Genomic DNA, 19,045 nt, shown 5'->3' with positions numbered 1-19,045 from the left:
AAACAATCAAGAAGAATGCCACAGGTAGTTTAAATGCTTCCTTTCTATTCTGTTTTAAAAGATGTGACCAACGTAACAGTTTTGCAGCCTCGAGAATTTACCTCTAACTTGGGTAAGTGTTTTCTCTAAAAGTATGAATTGTACAGTTGGAAGGCACCCCAAGGGTCATGTAGTGCAACTCCCTGTGATGCAGGAATATCAGCTAAATCATGCATGGTAGGTGGTCATCCAACCTCTGCATAAAAACCTTCAAGGAAAGAAAGTCCACCACTGTGGAACTCCTGTTGCTCTGTCCCAGCTCCTGCCAACCTAGCAGTTTGAAAGCACACCAGTGCAAGTAGATAAATAGATGCTGCTGTGGCAGGAAGGTAAATGGTGTTTCCGTGTGCTCTGGCACTCATCATGGTGTCCCATTGCACGAGAAGCAGTTTAGTCCTTCTGGCCACATGACCCAGAAAGCTGTCTGCGGACAAACGCTGGCTCCCTTGGCCTGAAAGCGAGATGAGCGCCACAACCCCATAGTCACCTTTGACTGGACTTAACCATCCAGGGGTCCTTTACCTTTTATCTTTACTGTCATAAAGGTCATACTGATGTTTAGTTGGAATATCCTTTCTTGTAACTTGAATCCATTGGTTTGGGCCCATCAGTGGAAATATATTAAAAGAACTAATATTTCAAGGGCAATAGTCAAACTTATGGTAATGTTTACTGGAAACCCGGGAAAAAAATAGTTTTCAAAACAAAAGACCTGTGATCAGTGTAACGTAACCAATGTAACATGTAACAATTCATTTATAGACACCCACAAACTAATGCCTCCTAAGAAAGAACCATTGCATGTAACACTTTCATACGCATTCACAAGTTGCAAGTCAGCACCAAACCTATGTGGGAAGCATTACTGCCCATGGGAATTTACACTTAGCTATGGCAACCCCTTGGTGATTTGTTTTTTTTTTTTTTTTTTCCAACCCCACATTTATCATTTGCAGTGAAGACAAATGTCCCAGAAGTCCTCCCCCTTTTTTTTAAAAAAAAAAAAAAACACACCCGAGAATGTCATACTCATAAATATCATATTGCATTGTCTGGCTAAAAACAACAACCCTTTCTTCTCGATTTCCTAGTCTCACACTCAACAATAACAATGTTGCCAGCTGACAACAGTACTTACGTAGCTGCTTCTGCTTCTGCGCTTTCTTCCAGGTTTATCACATTTACCATAGAGGCAATATTTCTGGTGTTTGTAGTGTTTATTTTAAATTAGGATGCAGTTGATCTCCATAAGCATTAAGTCCCCAATCCAGGCTCAGCTAGAGACACGCTGGTGTAAATTGATCATGCCAGTTCAACTGGTGCTTAGATGATTGAGCTCAAGCCAGCTGAGCTGAGACTAGTGTAAATCTGAAAAAGGGGCATCTTCCAGGCATGCAGTGGGGACAAGGACCACAGAGGGGCTTAGGCTGGATCTCAAGCCTGTTCAGCTCAGTCAAATGATCTGGCAACCCAGCATACAATAGATCACAATTTTAAACATGTGTTTCCCCTTTTCCAAGCTTAGGCAGTGCAGCAGCTTCACTGCTGAATGGAGTTTGGACATGTTGTAAGTTTACTCTGGCTTAACTCACACCAGCTTGCTTTACACCAGTTTCTTTTGCATAAGATTTTTGTTGTTGGCAACCATCTGTCTTGAGACACAATGGGGTGCACCTCCAGGGATGATGAAGTCATACCCCTGCATTAGTGCATAGGATTGCTCCCCTAATAATTATTAAGGTTTAAGGGAAGAAATTACAACAGTCCTAAAAGAAGTTTAAATGTCACATGTGGCAACACATTTATGCTGTGCAAGTTTCACCATTGTTGTGTTATATTGATCACGAGAAATATGGCATGCCAAACACATTTCAGTTAACATCATAATACATTTTCTTAATGCTGAGAATCTTAAAGAAGAAAGTTAAAACATATGGTCTCTGTGTTTTCTTTTTTCATTTATTGAAGAGTGCTATGTATTTTTGTGACTAACAGAATGCTCAGCCAATGTAAGCTTCATTGTCTTAAGTTCCTCTGATCTTGTTAGTTTGCCAAATGAGATAGCAAAACTATCACTGTGATACAGGGTCATCAACATGTTCTCTATTTTCTTGGAAAGTTTTCAACTGAACTTGTGGTGGGGGGGTGGTGGTGGTGGTGGAACCAAAGAAATTCTAAGTCATCTCGCATGTCACATTTCTGGTTGTTTTACTTACATGTTTCCAGATCTTGAAACTTTGGAAGATTATCTTTAAAATGATATAGATCATGTGAGCTATGCATTAAAATGAAAAATAAATCTGTAGGTTGACATTTTAATACAATTATCCTGAATCTCTATTGGCAAAGTATTGCACAAGACAAGACCAATGAAACTAAAGGCTTAATTTCTTGTTGCTGTCAAATCAGTCTTGTGAACTTGTTGAATGACCAGTGATGCTCCTTCAAGTATTCTCAGTGATGAAGCTGGGATGTAAGAGTTCAGGCAGTCCCTAAGCAGTTCAGGGCTTTGTAAATTAATACAAGGACCTTGAACCAGGCTCAATAGTCAATAAGCAGCCAATGCAGATGTTTAAATGGTTGTTGGCCAAATGCCCCCCATCAGCAGTCTATCTAGCCACCCAGTGTGGCTAGGGAAATTCAGCCAGATGGAAAGGGTATATATAAATTATTATTATTATTATTATTATTATTATTATTATTATTATCTGCACTAGCTGGTTTGTTATATATGTTCCCATGAGAGTCACCAACTTTCTCTGTAGACCAGACTGAGATAGATGGACCTATGGCTTGATTCTGGATAGGGCAGTTTCCTATAGTATTCTTCCAGTCTAAGGCCCTTTGCTAGAGAGTTATCAATTAAACAACAGAACAACATAAGAAGCAAAAGCAATGTTTCACCCTTATATTCACTGAGTCTAGGATTTGCATGTGGAAACTCCAATTCAAGCAGATTTTTAAAAGTTCAAGCAAGCATTTGAATAGGGTTGGGATGGGGAATCCAAAATGAATATTGGCAGGAAGTTGGCACTTTCAAATTGTGCTATGTTTTCCATCTGTGCACACATTTGCTCCCCCACCCAGTTCTCACTGCAACATTCAAAATGGAGCCAAAATAGGATTCTGGGCCAATTGTTGTATCCAATGCAAAGACGCAGCACCAAGCTCTCCCACCAGCCCACCACCAGCATTTCTTTCCTTTCTGTGCTTTTTATGTTGTGAAAGATCACTGGCTAGACAGCAGGTTTCAGAGCCCTAAGAGAACCTGCTGGGTCTGTCAGCTTCTTAAGCTGCAGTGAGAGAATGCCAAGGCTCAGAAGTTCTCTATGGTCCAATGAAGCAGGTTACAGTTCATCCTTGTGCATTTTCAATAAGTAAACTGGTTTTTTTCCATCAGTTGATCCAGTGGAGAAGGATGTTAAAACATTCCACAGGGCAATATAGGGATCAATCTGCACCCTCCCCGCCACATGACTAAAGCACACATATGGCCCAGAAACTCTCCAATGCTGTTTTAAGCATCCAAGTTCCTTAAAGCCCAAAACATCTCTGGGTGCCCTTGGCTATGAACACTCGAAATGCAATGTCCCAGCAGTCAAAGTTTACTGTGAAAGGGTAAAGAAAAATGATTAATTTAGACTACTTATCTTAGATGAGATCCCATTCCATTGTATTTTACATGAACAGAAGCAAAAGAGAACATGGACCTGCTACCCTCAACAGCTGCATGGAAGGAATGTGAGATCGAGGAGAAAAACTAAGTGATTGCTTAATTTCTCTCTTCAATACCATCACTGTACAAGGAGTGCAGAAGTCCTCATGGGGCCCTCAGGGACATGGAGTTTCTCCATACAAACAAATATTGCATTGTCCCGAGGCTCAGTGCCCTAAGTACAGGGCAGCTTCCTGTTCAGGTGCTCCTTTGCATTTGATTACCCCATCTCAAGTCTAACCTGTGCAGGGAATTCTTTGCATAGGCCAGCCTGTCAACTCTGCATCTTAGTTGTGGTGGAAAAGGATCATCATATAGGGCTGCTGTTGCACAGAATAGTGAACTAACATACATGAAAGATGAAAACATTAAACTCCTTATTAAACAGTTTTAACAGACATGTCCTCTTGCCTAACTGAAGAGGGATGAATCATAGATCAGTGGTAGAGTACATGGTGTTTTTGTTTCTGCATGCAAAAGATCCCAGGTTCAGTCACTGACATCTCCAAGTAAAAAGAATAAGGGTAATGAGAAAGTCCTATGCCTGTAGAGCCAGTATGTGCCAGAGTAGACAATATTTAGCTTGAACATTAGACCTGAGGTAGGAATATGGCCCACCATACCTCTTCATCTGATCCTTTTAATACCCCCCCCAGACCCTCCCTGGTCCATGCTTTACACTCTGTATTTTTGCCTGAATGGAATGTGCCCTTGAACTCTGATACTGACTCTTGCTTGTCTGAATGGATAACAGAGTGGGGTGCATGAGTGTCTGTGGAAACTAGTCTAAAGCAGAAAGGTGAAATTTTCAATTGCTCCTCTGCTCACTTTTGCCTCTGGCCTTATCCACCATGGACATGTGGCCATTAGAAGATTGCCCAGAAAGGAATGCAGCCCTCCAACTGAATAGATTCCCCAATCTGGGCTAGATGATCAAATATGAAGTTATGTGAACTTTCCTAACTGTGAGCATCTCTCACATGCTGGCAGCAGGCAGCAGGTACAAGTATGGTCCTCTTCCACCTCTTGTCTTTTGACTTCACAGATATTTGCTGCAGTGAGAGCAGAAGTCACAGCTGAGCTCAGTGGGAGTGGCCTCCTAGGACGCCATAGCATTGCAGACCGAGACTGTGTTCCTCAAGCTTCACGTGCCTTCAGAAATGCCCTGGTGAAAGGCCAGAATTTGGTACCCCCCCCAACCACTTGCCTTCCGTTCTGCTCAATTCACTATGTCATAGTTGTGATACCCTGCAGTGCCCCACTAGGCTTGGAGCCCAGTGTGGTGGAACTGGCTGTGCTGCCCTTAATCTGCCACTGCTCACAATGGTCAGCTTGGTGTTTTGGTGAACTTGCAAGCAGGGTTTGTTTTCATCATCTGATATTATTCCCTGGTATATTGTACCTGTATGTGAAAGTTCCACATAGCCAACCCATCTAGAATTTGTCTAGTACTCTTTGTTAATGCCAGCTAAGCAAGTGACCATCATCACACCTTGGACTTAGGACCATGTCATATGAAGAATTTTCTATTGTCTGTGTACTGATATGCTTTGATAGTGCATCAGAGGAATAACAACTCCAGTTCTAATGGAACTTTAAAATGCACAGAGCTTTACCAAAGCCACACTGGTGTAAGATACACAGGTTACATTATCCAGAGCAGCCCAAATAACATCTGAATAATCACTGTTGAAAATCAGTTTCTGGACTAGGTGGGCTGCTGGTCTGATTTAGCAGGGATTTGGGTGACTTACAACAGCCTTTAGAATCATACAAATATATAGAAAGGCAGCAATTCAAAATCACACCCACACCCACACCCACACACCCACCCCTTCCCAGAAGCAGTGTGTAAGGAACCACCTAATGTTTGGTGAGATAAGAATGGTTTCAGATGGTGCTTGAAGATTACCAGTGTTTTATGTATCGTAGTGTTGCACCGAGATCATATTTATATCCCTTAGATGCAGTCAGTGCTTTTTTTCTAGGGGCACTGAGGGGTATGCAGTACTCCCCTACAAAAGAAAATAAATGTTAAAAGCGTGGCACTTACTTTAACAGCTTCACAATGTACCAGATTACTGGCACCCTTTTTTTCTTAAAGAAAAAAGAAAAGAGCACTGGGTTCAATTGATGGAAATCACCAGTAGAATTAATCTAGGTTTTCAGGCAGCATCTCTGTTTGTGGTGGATTTGGCTTCGTTTTGGGTATCTAAGGACTGCTTCAATTCACTCATGACACAGTAGTAAAACCTAGGTATGCCACCAAATGTACACTTGGCAGAGAGGGGCATTTATCTGTGTAAGAGAAATGTTTTCTGTTTGCCTTATTTGGTGTACACTAAATATTTTTGGTGTTTATCATAATGTACGGCATACCATGATGTGTGCATTGGCCATGATAAACATCCAGGGTGGAGAGTGATGCTAAGTAAACACTCAAACTGTTAATGATGCATCAAGTACTACTAAAGGTCAGTGACACAGTCCATATCTTGAAGATTTTGGGCTGTACATACATAGCAAAATATTTCAATGCTGTGTGCTGAGCCAGACCATTGGTCTATCTAGCTCAGTGCTGCCCTCACTAACTGGCAGCAGTTCTCAAGGATTTGAGGCACAACTCTCTCTCAGCCCTACGTAGAGTTGCTGAATCTGGATTCTTCTTCATGCAAAGCAGATGTTGTACTACTGAGCTATGGTATTCCCGGATGGAACATAGGAAGCTGCCATATACTAAGTCAGACCATTGATCCTTCTAGCTCAGTATCATTTACACTGACTATCACCAGCTCTCCAGGATTTCAGACAAGGATATTTCCCAGTCCTGCCTTTAGCTGTTGGTGAAGCACATCCACAGCCCCTGATTTCTCTACACTTGTAATCAGTGCTTTTTTCTGGGGGAATGCAGGGGGTATGCATACCCCTAAGCATTTTGTGAATCTAAGTTTGGCCTCATTGAGGGGCAGTATTTCAATTTGAGTAGGAAAATGAGAGTACCTCTAAACATTGTGTGTGTGTGTGTGTGTGTGTGTGTGTGTGTGTGTGTGTGTTTTTAAAGGGGGAAAAACACTGCTTGTAATGATGTTCTGCCTCATCAATCAGTCAAAAGGCTAGCTGGTGCTAGGTTGTATGGATTATGTATGTGTTGCGCAGACATACATTATTTCAAACTGTTGTAAGCTTCCCAGTGGTCCTTTAGGCCAAAAGGTGGGATATGATTCTTCCGAATGAATGGATAAATGATTTATGTGTGAACTGACTCAATCAAACAGCATTTGGGATGATGGGAGTTGAAAGGAAAACTCTTTCTGCAGAGGTAGAGATCTGTGATAGCCCATTCATACTGATCTCTTCTAGTCAACAGCAGGAGAATGTTGACAATGGTAAGGTGTGGGGGGGGGAGGAGACTGAAGATGGAAAATAACTGGGAAAGAGAAATAAGAGACTGGCAATAATGGAAGGATGAAGGAGGAGGTAGCATGGTGTAGCAATAAAATGGATAGTCAATAGTTACAGGTTAGAAGAAAGTAAGGACTTACACCCACGATGCAGCATAGTTCATTTATGGAATTTGCCAAGATGTTGTGATGGCTAGGCATTGATGTAGAGGCCTTAAAAGGGACATTGGACAGACACATGGAAGATAGACCTCGGCCAGTGACCATTTACCACCATACTTAATGGAGACTTTAGATTCATTGGCAGTGGTACCACTGAGTCCCAGGAGCTGAGGGGCAGCAGCTACTGCATTCACGCCCTGCTTGTGGGCTTGCTGGAGGGAAGGAGTGATAGCTCAAAGTGGTAGAGCATCTGTTTTGAATGGAGAATCAGCAGCAAGAATTCTACTGGCAAAGTATTGGAAGACGCAAGAACTACCTACTCTGGAAGAATGGCAAACAAAGGTGATTGACTTTATGGGATTGGCCGAGATGACGGGCAGAATCCGGGACCAGGGGAAAGAGACAATGGAAGAGGACTGGAAGAAATTCAAAATATATCTTAAAAATAATTGCAAAATTGAGGAATGCTAAGATGTCAGGGGGTAAGAAGTAAAGAATTGCAGCAGTAAATAAAAAAAAACTTAAGAAATTTTGTATGAAAGGGAATTAAGATAATGGACCTAAGGGTTGCTAAAGAATTACTAAACAAGGATGCAGGGATGGGGAGGTATGGGGAAGTCAAAGAAAGAAGGGAATGAACTGATGAGCTCGAAGTTGTATTGTTTTATATTGTTCTTTATTACTTTTGTGGAAAATTAATAAAAATTATTATAAAAAAAAAATGAATGGAGAATCATAGAATCGTAGGATTGTAGAGTTGGAAGGGACCCAAGGGTCATCTAGTCCAACCGCCTGCAATGTAGGAAAGTCCCAGGCTCGGTCCCCAGAGAAGGTCTCAGCATCGCCTGGTAGGGCTGCGGAGAAGAGGCCCCCCGCATGAAACCCCGGAGAACTTGGTTTTAGTGGCGGCGATGCCGAGCTAGATGGACTAATGCTCTGATTCAGTATAAGACACCTCCTTGTCGTTCCTATCTGGTTGGCTATTGTGCGGGAAAGATATCTGTCCCTTTGATCTGATCCAGCGGAGCGATTCTTTAGGCTCTTTGAAGAGCCGCGATCGAATTCTGCCAACAGCACAGAAGTGGAGTTGGGGCGGGTGGTGGGGTTCTTCCCCCGTCACGCTCAGAGTCCATAATTCGCTTTCATTGCCTTTCTCCTCCCTTCCTGGAGGAGGGTGAGTGTGCGCGTATCATGGTCCACAAGAGTGAAGGAGACCCTGGAGCTTTGGAAGAGCTCAGTCGTTTGTGCCAGTCTGGAAGAGCGACAGGAGTGGGTGGGGGAGGGGGAATCTAGCCTTTATTTTTATTATTAATATATTTTTAACCAAACAAACAAACAAAAAAAAAGAGTCTCCGCCCCGTGTTTCCCCGGCTGCCCCAGCAACACCATCCCCGCGCGTGACGTCAGCCCCCAGCTCGGTCCAAGGCGAGCCTGCCAAAAGGCTGCCCATTCAAAGTGCTTTGGCAGCCGTCGGAGCTGGAGAGCGAGAAGCGAGCGCTGCTGCCTGCTTCTCCTGGTTGCCCACGCCTCGTCTACCGTTTCCTCCCAGCCTTGTCTTATCCCAGCAGTCGATTCAGCAGGGGAGGCTTTGCAAAGGTCCCGCTGAGCATTACCCGGAGAGAGAGTCACAGAGGAGGGGAAAAAACCATCCCGTCGGTGGTCCTTCCTTACCTTCTTGCAAGGCGCTCTTTTCGCTTCCTCCGGCTCCCAGGCGAGGATGCTGAAGGCGTCGTGGCTGCGCGAAGAGGCGAAGGAGGGCAGGCTCCGCTCCTCCTGATGAGTGAGTACCGCAGCCCTTGGCTCTGGCGCCAGCATGCCTGCCTCCTTCAACGCCCCCCCCCCCAACCCGCTTCCGCCTCGGCTCTTTTCACCCGAAGCTGCTAGAGGTTTTTTTTAGGAGAGGGGATTTTTGGGGGGTGGCGGTGTATTATTTCTGTAGTATTCCTGACCTTGCGAAAACCAACATAAGTGGAGAAGGACAAGGGATCTGAGGGAGATGTGGGGCGGTGGAGAGCTAGAAGGGGGTCTCAAGTCGTATTTGATCTCCCCACAACCCTTGTTTCCTCTGCGGAAGAGGAGCCAGGCAGTGGTTCAAAGGAAGCGCAGGGCACTGGAGAGTTCAGGAGGACAAATGATTTTGGAGGGGAGAGGCACGGGGAGGGGGGGAGAGTTCAGTTTTGGGTGTCTGGAGCTGACTTTGGTCCCTTCAGCTTTCTCCTTCCCCCATGGTGTGAGGATGCTTCAATTGTACAGAAAGTGGGAGGGGGGAGTTTAGGGGTGCAGAGTTCTCAAATGCTTAGATCTTGTCGGGATTCTCAGATGTCTGATTTTCTTTAAACAATTACAGTATTTATTTATTGAAGAGGTGGAAGAGGATATGATGCTTCCTTTGGATTTTCCCTTCCCTGAACTAGAGGTACAAAAATAATAATGCTGGAATAGGTTTTAGAAAAGATTGAGTGAAGAGAGCAAAGAAGGTCAAAAGGTTTACAGCAGCAAGGTCTACAGTCATCAAACATGTGGTGAGAGAAGTGGAGTGGACTTCAGTTCCCACCCCCAATCTATGTCAGGTAATTTAAGGCTGTGCTGAAATCCTATTGAAATTTTGGAGGGAGAGAGTTAAGAACAAAAGGTTCCTGGGTCTGCAAGGTTCACAGAACATTTTTTAAAGTGTTTGTGGGGGGACATCAATTCCATTACACTCACGTACCTCCTTCCAACCTTCCTATTGGGTAAACTAGGAAGTAATTGAATTATATACAAAGAAGAAGGAGGAAAGAAGAGTGAGACAGACAGATTGAAAGAAAGAAAGAGGCAAGATTTCTTTTCTCTGATTAATATTTTCCTGCTCTTCTGGAAGATGACAGGACCCAACCAAGGCATTGGTTACAGCTCTTGATGAGTTGATGGGATTGGTAGCGAGTGATCGTGATGGAAATTATGGGGCTGAGAGTCTACTCCACAGCACTGAGAGCTTTTGATTGCTGTGAAAATGTGGGAGGCGGAAAGAAGCAGGCAGGGCTAGCTGGGTAAAGCTGTGGGGGATGAGCGCAGCTCCTGCCTTGGACAAAAGTGGCAAGGGAGGGGTGGGGAGTGCATGGATTTTCAGGGGAGGGTGAAAGAGGAAAAGCAGAAAGGAACTCCAGAGAACTGTCAGGTCAGGAAGTATTGCTATAATAATACAACCTGGCTGATGGAGGGTAGAGAGCAGGGATGCTAGAGTTAAGTAGGACATGGGGCTGTTAGCAAGCTAATGCTTTCCACATCTTTCTGACCCCCTTCCCAGGAGTTCAGGGGGGTGGGCAGAGCTGGCAGAGAACAGGAAAGCTTGGTAAAGAAGACCAAATAATAGAGGGAACAGACTGTAAGCCTGTGGAATCAAGGTGATGGGAGTCAGGAACCAAGAAGATGGCAGGGGACATGTGAAAGGTGGCAGGGGCCCTCTTGTTGAAAGGAGGCCCTGAAATGCATGCCAAGTTTAGCACACAGAGCTGTTGAATTTTCTACCTTGCCAGCTGGCCATTGCCAGTGTTGTTGTTGTTTAACCAGGGTTCTGATTTCCTCCCTCCACACTTCCCTCCAGGTTTGCCTGTCCGCGCAGAAGCTGGGCTGGACGGAGCATAAAGATGCTGAAGGGTGCTTGGCTGCTCAGTGTCTTCACAGTGGCTGGGATCTGGCCGACAGAGAGCCGCAAGCCTGCCAAAGACATTTGCAGCAAGAGCCGCTGCCCTTGCGAGGAGAAGGAGAACGTGCTGAACATTAATTGCGAAAACAAGGGATTTACGACCGTCAGCCTCCTCGTGCCGCCACCATCCAAGATCTGCCAGCTCTTCCTCAATGGCAATGCCTTCACTCGCCTCTACCCAAATGAGTTTGTCAACTACTCCAATGCAGTGACCCTGCACCTGGGCAACAACGACATGCAGGAGATCCGAGCTGGGGCCTTTGTAGGCCTTCGGACCCTTAAGAGGCTACACCTCAACAACAACAAGCTGGAAACCCTCCGAGAGGACACTTTCCTAGGCTTGGAGAGCCTGGAGTACCTTCAGGCTGACTACAACTACATCAGTGCCATCGAGGCTGGGGCTTTCAGCAAGCTCAACAAACTGAAAGTCTTGATCCTGAATGACAACCTCTTATTGTCACTGCCCAGCAATGTGTTCCGTTTTGTCCTGCTAACTCATTTGGACCTCAGAGGGAACAGGCTGAAGATGATGCCATTTGCTGGAGTCCTGGAACACATTGGAGGCATCATGGAAATCCAGCTGGAGGAGAATCCATGGAACTGTACCTGTGACCTCCTGCCTCTCAAGGCTTGGCTGGACACCATCACTGTCTTTGTAGGGGAGATAGTCTGTGAGACCCCGTTCCGGTTGCATGGCAAAGATGTCACCCAACTCACAAGGCAGGATCTTTGCCCACGAAAAAGTGCAGGTGACTCCAACCAGAAGGAGAAGCATTCCTCACACTCTGACACACACGCCCAGAGATTTCCCCCAACAACTAATTCAGCCGTTGGTGCCACCAGAGCCCCGAAATCCAGTCGCCCACCCAAAACAAGGAATCGCCCAACTCCACGGGTCACAGTGTCTAAAGACAGGCAGATCTTTGGGCCTATCATGGTTTACCAGACCAAGTCCCCTGTGCCACTCACTTGCCCAAATGGCTGCGCCTGCACTTCTCAAAGCTCTGACAGTGGGTTGAATGTCAACTGCCAAGAGAAAAAAATTGGCAACATCTCTGATCTCCACCCAAGGCCCAGCAGTCCAAAGAAACTCTATCTCACAAGTAATTACTTGCAAACTGTCTACAAAACAGATCTCTTGGAATACAGCTCATTGGATTTGTTGCATTTGGGAAACAACAGGATTGCAGTGATTCAAGAAGGTGCCTTCTCTAACCTCACCAGTTTACGCCGACTCTATCTCAATGGTAATTACCTTGAGATCCTGTACCCTTCCATGTTTGAAGGGCTGTATAGCCTGCAGTACCTCTATTTAGAGTATAACGTTATCAAGGATATCCTGCCACGTACCTTTGATGCCCTGGGGAACCTTCACCTGTTATTTCTGAACAACAATCTGCTGAGGTCCCTGCCTGACAATGTGTTTGGGGGCACAACCCTGACCAGACTCAACCTGAGGAACAACCATTTCTCATACTTGCCAGTGCGAGGGGTCCTTGACCAGCTTTCAGCTCTGATTCAGATTGACCTCCAAGAAAACCCTTGGGATTGTACTTGCGACATCATGGGGCTGAGGAACTGGATTGAAAGAGTCACAGAGCAAAACAACCAGCAGCTGGGGACCCCCGTTGTTATTAATGAAGTCATCTGTGACTCTCCAACCAAGCATGCTGGAGCACATCTCAAGACCTTAAGCAAGGAGGCCATCTGCCCTGAGAACCCCAATCTGTTGGATTCTTCTTTTCTGTTGCCAAATCTGAACACAGACATACCACAGGCCTTCAGTATTTTTCCCAGCTCCTATCCAGAAATACGTACTGAAGTCCCTCTTTCTGTCTTAATTTTAGGCCTTCTGGTCGTGTTTATTTTGTCTGTCTGTTTCGGGGCTGGTCTGTTTGTCTTTGTTCTCAAACGTCGCAAGAGTATGCCAAGCGTTCCCAGCAGTGCCAACAATCTTGACGTAAGCTCCTTCCAGTTGCAGTATGGGTGCTACAATAGCGAGGCACATGATAAAGCAGAAGGGCATGTGTATAATTATATCCCACCTCCTGTCGGCCAGATGTGCCAGAACCCCATCTACATGCAGAAAGAAGGAGACCCAGTGGCTTACTATAGGAATCTCCATGAGTACAGCTACAGTAATCTTGAGCCTAAGAAAGAGGACTCTGCCAGCCTAGCATTTACAATCACTGCAGCAGAAATGCTGGAGAAACAGGGCTTTTCGAGGGAACCGGAGCTGCTGTATCAAAACATAGTGGAGAGGGTCAAGGAGCTGCCCAGTGGAAGCCTGGTCCATTATAACTTTTGCACCCTCCCCAAAAGACAGTTCACACCTTCCTATGAGTCAAGGCGACAAAACCAGGACAGGATAAATAAAACAGTTTTGTATGGGACTCCCCGGAAATATTTTTCAGAGCAATCCAAACCTGAACTTCCTTTATTGCAAGAGAAACTACAGACTGAACCAGACTACCTCGAAGTTCTGGAAAAACAAACTGCCATAAGTCAGCTGTGAAGTGGAGCCAGGGTTGGGAAAGGCTGGGCTGAGGATTCATTTGCTGGGGGAGAAGTCTTTTTTTAAAAAAGAGAAAGAAAGAAAAGAAAAAAAGAAAGAAAAAAAAAAAGAAGGAAGGAAGGAAACACTAACCCAATTCCGAACTTGACAGACCAAGGCAATGTGTCAAATCCTCAAGAGTTTCCACATTTTAAATTCTCAAACAACCCTTCTACAATGCCAGGGCTATGATGGGTGCTTTTCTTTTTCTGCTATGTCCCTTTTAAGTTATTGCTTGGATTTCTCCACATCCCATCCCTCAGCCCTTTGGGAACTGAGGCTGAACCTTAATGTTTTTATTGGAGCAGTTTTGCCTACATTTCTTTCTGGGGTGGGGGTGGGGACATAGGACAGTGAAAGGATGCTGAGGGGGAAGTTTCCCCCCTCCCATACACTTGAAAGGGAATAGATATTCTCCAAAAATTCTCTCCTCCCCAGACTTAGACCGTTTCTTCTCTCCTCCCCCCCCCCTTTTTTGTAAATAATATTGTCAGTACAGCTCTTTCAATTACCAAGTGCAGCCACAGGGCGTCACTTCTTTTTTCCTTTCCCTTTTTGGCATTAAAGTGCCTTTGCACTTTAAGTACCTTATTACTTAAGTGTTGCGCTTAGCTTTGAGAAACCTGAATCTATTTTAATGTGTTGTGTAATTTTTTCTTTTTGAAATTATTTTAAAAAGAAGGAAATGTAAAAAATAGATATCTTACGTGTCGGCTGCATTCAGCTGAAAGGGGCTGCTGTTTCACTGACAGCAAAAATCAGCCCGTCTTTGTTAAGTGATTCTAGTTCAAAGGCTTTTTTAAAAATAGACTGAATTGTAAATTGTGTAAGTTTCACTCTTTCCCAGCCCCCATCAACATCTTCTCCCCTCCCCATGTCAGGTTTGTTATTTTTTACCTGGAAGATTGCAATCAGCTAAAAAATTATCAGTGGGTTGGGGCGCTCGGCTGCCCCAGTTGGGAGTGATAGTTCATTAATAAAAAGACATTTAACATGATAAGGACCCTATTCAACCAATATCCCATCTTCGCTACACTGCAGCTCCTAACACCATTGTAGTGTTCAGTGTTTTCATTTTCCCCCTCCCCAGGTTCTTTGCCTAATTAAGAGAACATTACTCTCTACCTGTAAATATTTTTTTCTGCAGTAAAATTAGATATTTTTATACGTTTAATGACAGGCGTTTACCTTACTCATGCTGGAGGAAAAAAATTAAACTGCGGGGGAGGGGCATCTTCATCCCCCCTTTTCTTTCCAGGCATAATATTTTATTTATGCTAAGCATGTCTACCAGTAGGTATTTCCATATATCACCCTGAATAAGGAAAGTGCTTGTTTAATCTTGGACAACCTTGCAGAGGATTTTCAGCGTCTGGAGTAGAACTGGATTAAAATCCCTTTCCCTGCAGAAAACCTACGGAGTGTCCTGGGTCTAATTCCTTTGTGTTAGATTTTACTGAATCTAAATACGCACACCCTGTCATCCATACACATCAGAAAAATGACAAGGAATTAACATATATCCAAGGCAGCAATTCTGTATTCCTGGGAGGGTATACCAGGGGTCAGTAGGTCTGCATCCAATGTTGGTCTTACTCAGAGCAGGCCCATTGAACTCAATGTACATGCCTAACTGTGGCCCAGTAAATTCCCTAAGGAGAATTTAGTTGAACACCAACCTCCCCTAAGGATGTTCTGGGTTGATCTCTTTGAAGGGAAAGTGAGAGGTCTGCTTACAGAGACAAGAGATCTTACCTCAGCAGGCCTCTCTCCTCACCACTGCAGGATAGTAGAGGCAAAAGGGGTAATCCCTTTTCTCAAGGGCTGGATCAGGGATCCTTGTATCCAAAACCTTCCCATTCTCCCCACACACCTCTGAAAGCCTACACCAGTTGCTCCAGTTAGAAATGCACGAAGAACACATGGATTCTCCCAGTACTGCCATGCTGCTGAGTGCTGTTTGGAGAACTTGGGTCCTCCTGTCTCACTTTCCCACCTATACCAAATTATCTAGAACTATGCCTCATTGAACTCAATGGGCTTTACTTTGGTGTTGCCTTGGCAAGACTTGTGCTGCTAATTGGACAGAAGAAATAACAAAATGCTTCAGAACATACTAAGCTGCCTCACAAGGAGTCAGACCATTGGTCCATCTACCTCAGTACTATCTACACTGTCAGCTCTCTGGGCTTTCTGACAGGGGGCATTCACAGCCTTCCATGGAGATGCTGGGGATTGAACCTGGGACCTTCTGCAGGGAAAGGAGATGCTCAGCAACGCAACTTCCCAACCGCTAACTTTTGCTTCTCATGGTGAGGGTTCAGATACAGCTATAGATAGAAATAGGTGTCAGCTGGCACAACAGTCCTCCCCACCCACTCCTCTCCTCACACATACCCTATGCCTTTCCATATATGCTCTGGAAGTTTGGGGGGGCATAGAGCAGATTTAGGATGTGCACGGGGAGGGAAGGGGAAAGTTCCATTCTGCAAGCAGAAATCCTTGCGCTGAGGGAATACATTCGTAATTCTACAACTCAATAGTAACATACTGCTATTATCCCTGCCATCAGCCTTACAACATATAAAGACAGACCCATAAGCAAAGGACAGCGGATGGAAAAGCTAGAGGAGGGTGATCAGTTTCCCAGCGACATAACACATCATTGAGCTTTAGGAGAACATCCAGTCCTACGCCAGGTTGATCTTCCCTTGCTGGTGTTGCTGCCTGAGTAGCAGTTGTTGGCTCTTGTTCCTTTGTATGGCATATGTAACTGGGGTGTGTGCTACAACCCAAACGTCAGCATCTATTACATTTTGTTGATTCCCGTAAGAGAGAGTCACACATTTGCTTAATTCTCCCAATAACATCAAAGGGTTCTGTTGGTAGGGATGTGGAAATCCAGATGCCCATCACCTCTAGCACCTGAAAAATTGGCTGTGGTGCCACAGTCACTGCTGAGAACAGGAAGCAGGTATGCCCTCCTCCAAGTGTGTTGCTAGGTTTTTAAAAGTCTTATTTCTCCCCCTTCTCCTTCCCAATGACTTGCTCTTATTTACAACAAAACCAGTCTTGTTCTGGTCCCTTGTGTATATTTGCTGCAGATTTGCCCATGATACAGATTCGCATAGAATGTGCATATGCAATGATATATGCAAGTTAGGTCCCTGAGCAAACAGAGATGGTGAAGTGTCTCTCTGGAAGCATGCTTTTCAGCATGCCCTGCAACTAAGGAGGGACAGAAATTCAATTCAGTTCACATTTAAAGGTGAACCTACATAATTCTCAACTTTCTGAAATGATACATGAACTGAAATTCAGCCATCCCTCAAAATTCACAGACAACTGAATTCTGCAATACAGTTCTCCAATCAAGTAATGTGCACAGATATGCATTATATTAGAGAAAACTGCTTTACAAAAGTTTTCTGTGTTGGGCAAATTATATGTTTTTACAGAGCAATTTGCACTAAAATGCTGACAAATTTTCATGAGCAGGGGCAGTCATGAACTGCTGCAGAAATGTGGAGAACTGAATTTGATATTGGAAAAATGAGGAACCAAAATTGATAAGATACACCCGTCCATAGCTGCAGCCCAGTGATGCTGCTTTCTATTGTAAGAGCAATAATACTAGTACATGGGGACCCAGGGATCAGCACTTACTGTAAGTCCCAAACCTTTGACTTCCATCCCTTAACACTACTCTCCACCTTTTCTTGTGTGCTGTTCAGTGTGCAACCTGGTTGCCACATTCCCCTTGCTTCCGTGTCCCTGTAGTCCCTGCAGTCCTGCCCACCTGTCAGATTTGGCCAGTGGTGGAGCCAAAAATGTTCTTCACCTCTGCACCAGTGGAAAAGTTCCCCAGTCAGATGCTGTGACTTCCTGAGCCCAGCACATCTCCATTAAGCACTGCCCAGGAGGAAGAGGGGGAGGGACTGAACACAGCCTGGGAACACAGACACTCTCTCTCCTTTTCCTGGCACACTCGTACCTCCATCTCTCAATCTTCCAAGGCGGCTCCTGCAAAATCTACACAAAATGCAAAACAAGCAAACAAAAGCCAGGAGGAGAGCACCCTAATGCATGATAGAAATTTGTCCCTACATGTTTCAGGCTTGCTGTTCTCTATCAAGGGCAAACATCTTACCACTCTGTAAAAACAAACAGGCAATATCTTCCTTTTACTCTCCTCTATCTTTACATAAGCAGGAACTCTATTTTCTATAGGATTTCTTATTTTCATCCTGTCAGCTCATTGTTTCTAGCTGCTTAAAAAACAAGTTGGGATAACTAACTCCAACATTTTGCAAACATATTTGCAGGAAAAAAATTAATATAAATTTTATTGGGGCCATTTTTTTTTTTAAAAAAAGCCTAATATCAGTCCTTCTTCTCCACATCTATGCTTTGGTTTGTATCTTCAGTTTAATCTTTTTTCCTGGCTGCTTCAAACACCTATTCATTTCCTTAGAACACAGAACCACATGCAAGTAACCAAAGCTTGATAATTCCTTATTAGGCTCTAAATCATATTTGCCTCCTTCTTAGGTGCAAACATAATTATGGAAGTCCCCCCAAACCTTCTTCTTCCCAACAAATTGCTCTTATTTACAACAAAACCAGTTTTGTTTTTGGTCCATTGTAAATCCTTATGCAACTGGAATGGTGCTCAGCATATAAAGTAGGGCAAGCCTTTCAATTCCTTATTAAAGCAATTGATGGCTTCTGAAAGGAGTCCACTGTTTCCTTTTCATAAATAGGTTACCGGACATAATAATCCTTTTATTATCATGCGGGTGAGGAACTGGACCCCGCTGGAGGGAATTTTCAAGCTTTTGCAGTTACTGATTATATCTTATCTACCAACTGGGAACAATCTTAAGCCACGAGATTTTTTTGATTATAAATGCTGGCAGTCAAAGCTGTTTTAATTGGAGTGGTGCCAACAGGAAGTAGCCTTATGTTAGGGCACAAAACACAGGCCTTGTGAGAGAGTCTGATTTATCAAGTGATCTTCTCATGGCTTAACGCGACATCTACATAAACACTCTCTTGAACATATCTTCTTCATTGCATTTGGAGTCCAGAAGACCCTCCCCATTTTCAGCCCATTAGATTGACTTTAATAATGGAAGAGCTGGTTGGGGAAACAGTCCTCCAAACCCATATTGACTTCAAGAAGGAAAATAGTACCCCATTAGCAGAAGTTGGAGTACTAAACTGGAATGGCATCTGACCTTGAGTGAGCTCCTTGTTTGAGGACTTCTGAAAGCATCTGATGAGTGATTCTGTCCTTGGGTTTAACAAATCATATTTCTCACTTAAATAGCTTGAGAAAAACAGGTAGAGAATGGTTTTTTTATATATATATATGGCATTGGGTGAGTCAGTTTTCTATATTTCTCCTTTCTGCATTTATTACTGTTGCTGTCTTATGAGAGCAATCCAATTTTACATGGAGAGTGTTTCAAGTAAACATTTATTTT

General features: G+C 44.1%; 1 protein-coding gene across 4 annotated transcripts; it reads left to right on the top strand.

Moving 5' to 3' along the window:
- The first annotated feature begins 8,743 nt into the window (after window positions 1-8,743).
- On the top strand, window positions 8,744-14,973 carry SLITRK2 (SLIT and NTRK like family member 2). Of its 4 annotated transcripts, none has more exons than XM_079962724.1 (2): window positions 8,744-9,097; window positions 10,901-14,973. In XM_079962724.1, the coding sequence occupies exon 2, from the start codon at window positions 10,944-10,946 to the stop codon at window positions 13,515-13,517; it is 2,574 nt and encodes an 857-aa protein (XP_079818850.1). In that variant the 5' UTR covers window positions 8,744-9,097; window positions 10,901-10,943; the 3' UTR covers window positions 13,518-14,973. The 4 variants fall into 4 exon arrangements, with proteins under 4 accessions (XP_079818850.1, XP_079818852.1, XP_079818849.1 ...); XM_079962726.1 differs by having other exon boundaries at window positions 9,681-14,973; XM_079962723.1 differs by having other exon boundaries at window positions 9,665-14,973.
- Window positions 14,974-19,045: the final 4,072 nt, after the last annotated feature.

Source organism: Podarcis cretensis, assembly GCF_951804945.1.
Source record: "Podarcis cretensis genome assembly, chromosome: Z".
In the NCBI taxonomy this organism is placed as follows: Eukaryota; Metazoa; Chordata; class Lepidosauria; order Squamata; family Lacertidae; genus Podarcis; species Podarcis cretensis.
The sequence above is the reverse complement of the archived record's forward strand: the minus strand, read 5'-3'. Positions and strand labels throughout refer to the sequence as shown.